The sequence below is a fragment of the Buceros rhinoceros genome, unplaced genomic scaffold (genome assembly GCF_000710305.1).
Source record: "Buceros rhinoceros silvestris isolate BGI_N320 unplaced genomic scaffold, ASM71030v1 scaffold29447, whole genome shotgun sequence".
NCBI classification, from domain to species: domain Eukaryota; kingdom Metazoa; phylum Chordata; class Aves; order Bucerotiformes; family Bucerotidae; genus Buceros; species Buceros rhinoceros.
In genome coordinates this window covers 1018-4507 of record NW_010423233.1, presented here as the reverse complement: position 1 = coordinate 4507, position 3490 = coordinate 1018, and the positions used below count along the sequence as shown (strand labels likewise).

Here is a 3490-nt window from a genome sequence, read left to right as displayed (position 1 = left end):
GCTCCTCGAGCCCAGCCGCTCCCCCCAGCACCGCCAGGTCCTCGCTGACCCCTGTCCCTGGCGCAGACGAGCCAAGAAATCGCTGTATAAACAGCTCTGTCCTCCCAGATGGCATCTGTTTATACGGCAGGTACAAACAGTCCCCATGGCTGCCCTGCTCGAAGCCTGGCCAGTTCTTCCCACAAAAACCAGTCCCTGAGGGCTGGCAGTGCCACACGCTGGCAAGGCAGAGCTGTGTCTGCCCCGGCATGGACACCACGGGCCCCGAGCTGGGGCAGACACCACGGCCAGGGCATCATCCGGAGGAGGAGGCCAGCCCTGGGCTCGGATTTTGGGATTCAAGGCACTGGGTGAAGCCGCAGAGCTGTCTGAGCCCCGAGAGGGCCCAGAGAGCTCATAGAGGCACCACAGCTGCATCTCCAGAGCCATCTTCCTTCCTCCTTCCCCTGCAGTCCCGGCAAAGGTGACACTCGCTCTGCACCCCCCTCGCCTTGGTGCTTTCTCCTCCTCCTGCTGCATCGCTGTCAGGTCTCCAGCATCACTGTGGTCAAGCTGAGGACCCGCTGCAGCAGGTCCTCGTCACACTTGGTGCCTGTAGGCTCTGCCTACACTCAGGATACTCATCCGCAGTTCATCTGAACCCTCCCCTGCACCCGAGACCTCAACTGGGTTAAACTTTCCTCTCTCAAAGGTGGCAGCGCATGAGTGACTCGCTGGGGTGAGTTGGGTGAGACTCTGGCCTGTGTTTGGGGCTAAGCCATCGTGGTTTGGAGCAGGTCACTCACCTCCCTGGAGAGTCCCGGTCACGAGCCTGTCCCCTGCCACCACACAGACCTGGAGCTTGCTGTCCTCGTGCTGCCCATGACACCTCTCCATTGCCTGCTGGGGACCCTCCATGATGCTCTCACCAGGTTTCTGCCATAAATTGTGGGTTTAGGGCAGCTCATCTTAGGTGTAGTCTAAGACCTTCCTGAGACTGGCCTGTCCTGCATCCTCCTGTGCATCTTTCCCAGCCATCCCGTGGTGACAGGTGTGCAGAGCTGGTGACAATGAGACCGGGATGGAGAGTCTGGAGGGGGGAGGCTTCTGTCTCTGTAACGCCTTGGTGTTTCTCTCTTGTTAGGAAAGCAGAGGGAGAGAGAAGAGTAAGGGAGACAAGAATGAAGATGAAAAGGGAAAGGAAGCTCCTGCCAAAGACCTGGCCCGGAAACGAGACACAAAGCTGGGGAAAGACCCTAAAAAGGAAGAAAACATTCAGAAAACAGACCCAAAAGTTAAAGCTGAGGTGGAGCCCAAGACCAAAGAGGAGAAGGCGATCAACGATAAGGTCAAGGCCATGGAGAAAAAGCTGATGGGGAAGGACAAAAAGGAGGAAGAGAAGGGTTCGGTGTTGAAGAAGGACAAGAAGGAGGAAGAGAAGAGCTCGGCCTTAAAGAAGGATGCAGGGAAGGATAAAAAGGATTCAGGGAAGGATAAAAAGGAGGAAGAGAGGGATAAAAAGGAGGAAGGGAAGGGCTCAGCAATGAAGAAGGAGACAGGGAAGGATAAAAAGGAAGAAGAAAAGGGTTCAGCATTGACGAAGCGCACAGGGAAGGACATAAAGGAGGAAGAGAAGAGTTTGGGATCAAAGAAACAGGCAGAAAAAGAGACAAAAGGAGACGATAAGAAAGAGAAGGACAAAAAAGAAGAGGAAAAGAGTCCAGCTTTGAAAACACCCAGGGCAGACGAGAAGGAGAAAGCCCAGCCAGCAGCAGAGAAGGCAGCGGAGGAGAAACAGGAGGCCAAGGGGGCAGCCGAGAGCAGTCCCTCCAAGCCCCCCACCGGCAGCTCCTCGGATCAGGCCAAGGACGACGAAGCCTCCAGCATTTTTGATGAGCTCATCGAGAAGGTGAAGAACAACGACGCTGAAGTCACCGAAGTGAACGTGAACAACTCAGACTGCATCAACAATGAGACCCTGGTACGCTTCACCGAGGCCCTGGAGTTCAACACCGTGGTCAAGCTCTTTGCCTTGGCCAACACCCGTGCCGATGACCACGTGGCCTTCGCCATCGCCATCATGCTGAAGTCCAACAAGGTGCTGACAAGCATCAACCTGGACTCCAACCACATCACGGGCAAGGGCATCCTGGCCATTTTCCGGGCGCTGCTGCAGAACAACACACTGACGGAGCTGCGGTTCCACAACCAACGGCACATCTGCGGGGGCAAGACAGAGATGGAGATCGCCAAACTCCTGAAGGAGAACACCACTCTCCTGAAGCTGGGCTACCACTTCGAGCTGGCCGGACCGCGCATGACAGTCACCAACCTGCTGAGCCGAAACATGGACAAACAGAGGCAGAAACGCCTCCAGGAGCAGAAAATGGCCCAGGAGCGTGGGGAGAAGAAGGACCTCCTGGAGGTGCCCAAGCCCGGAGCTCTGCCAAAGGGGTCTCCCAAGCCATCGCCACAGCCATCCCCCAAGGCTTCCCCCAAAAGTTCTCCCAAGAAAGGGGGGGCACCCGCCGCGCCACCCCCCCCTCCTCCTCCGCTCGCCCCGCCGCTGATCAACGAGAACCTGAGGAACTCGCTCTCGCCAGCCACGCAGAGGAAATTGGGAGACCGGGCACTGCCGGTCCAAGAGAAGAACTCGCGGGACCAGCTCCTGGCGGCCATTCGCTCCAGCAACCTCAAACAGCTCAAGAAGGCAAGTGCAGGGCGGTGGTGGGCTCCACCCGTGGGGCTGGTCTGTGGGCTGAGATCTGAGGTCATGTCTGTGGTCACTTGGGTAGAGGAGAGGTGGGGGCTGTCCTCCTCTGGTCCTTCTGCGGTGCAGGGTATGGAGTCCATGGTCACAACCCCTGTGCAAAGCTCACAACAGGGGCAGGTCCATCCCTTGGCAGAGCCCCGGGTGTGGGCAGCTCCACCGCATCCCAGCAGTCAGGTTTGGCTCCAGGGGTTGGGACACAAGGGAGAGGACAGCTTTAACCACACCTACCCACAGGGACCAGTGTCCCAGCAGGTGACGCCATGCAGGCAGCAGGTCCCCAAGCAGCAGCTCGCCAAGCTCTTGCCATTGTGTTGGCTGGGGCTGGGATGTAACCCAGGGTAGCCGGAGAGGCCAGCACAATGCCTTGGAACATCTCACTTGCCCCAAGTGGGTGATGCCCCTGGTCCACGAGCTGGAGCATGGGGACAACCTGTCTGGGCAGGAGGAAGAGATCACAGAATCACAAAACCATCCAGGAGGTGCAGGTTCCAGAAGGAAAAGCCCTTGCCGCTCCTCGAGCCCACCCGCTCCCTCAGTACCTCCAGGTCCCTGCTGACCCCTGTCCCTCAGGTCCACCTCCACACGGCTGGGAAACCCCTCCAGGGATGGGGACTCCACCACTGCCCTGGGCAGCCTGTGCCAGGCCGGGACAACCCCAACGGGACAGAAATGGCTCCTCAGGGACAACCTCAATCTCCCCTGGGACAACTGGAGGCCGGTTCCTCTCCTACTGTCAAA

At 58.2% G+C, this 3490-nt stretch overlaps 1 protein-coding gene across 1 annotated transcript in view; it reads left to right on the top strand.

Annotated features, from left to right (window-relative positions):
* LMOD1 (leiomodin 1 (smooth muscle)) overlaps positions 1 to 3490 on the top strand; it is a 13116-nt gene that overhangs the window by 9075 nt on the left and 551 nt on the right. Inside the window, exon 2 of the mRNA XM_010140369.1 lies at positions 1124 to 2689. Within this exon, the coding sequence (XP_010138671.1) occupies positions 1124 to 2689 (1566 nt within the window). The remainder of the gene's footprint in view (positions 1 to 1123; positions 2690 to 3490) is intronic.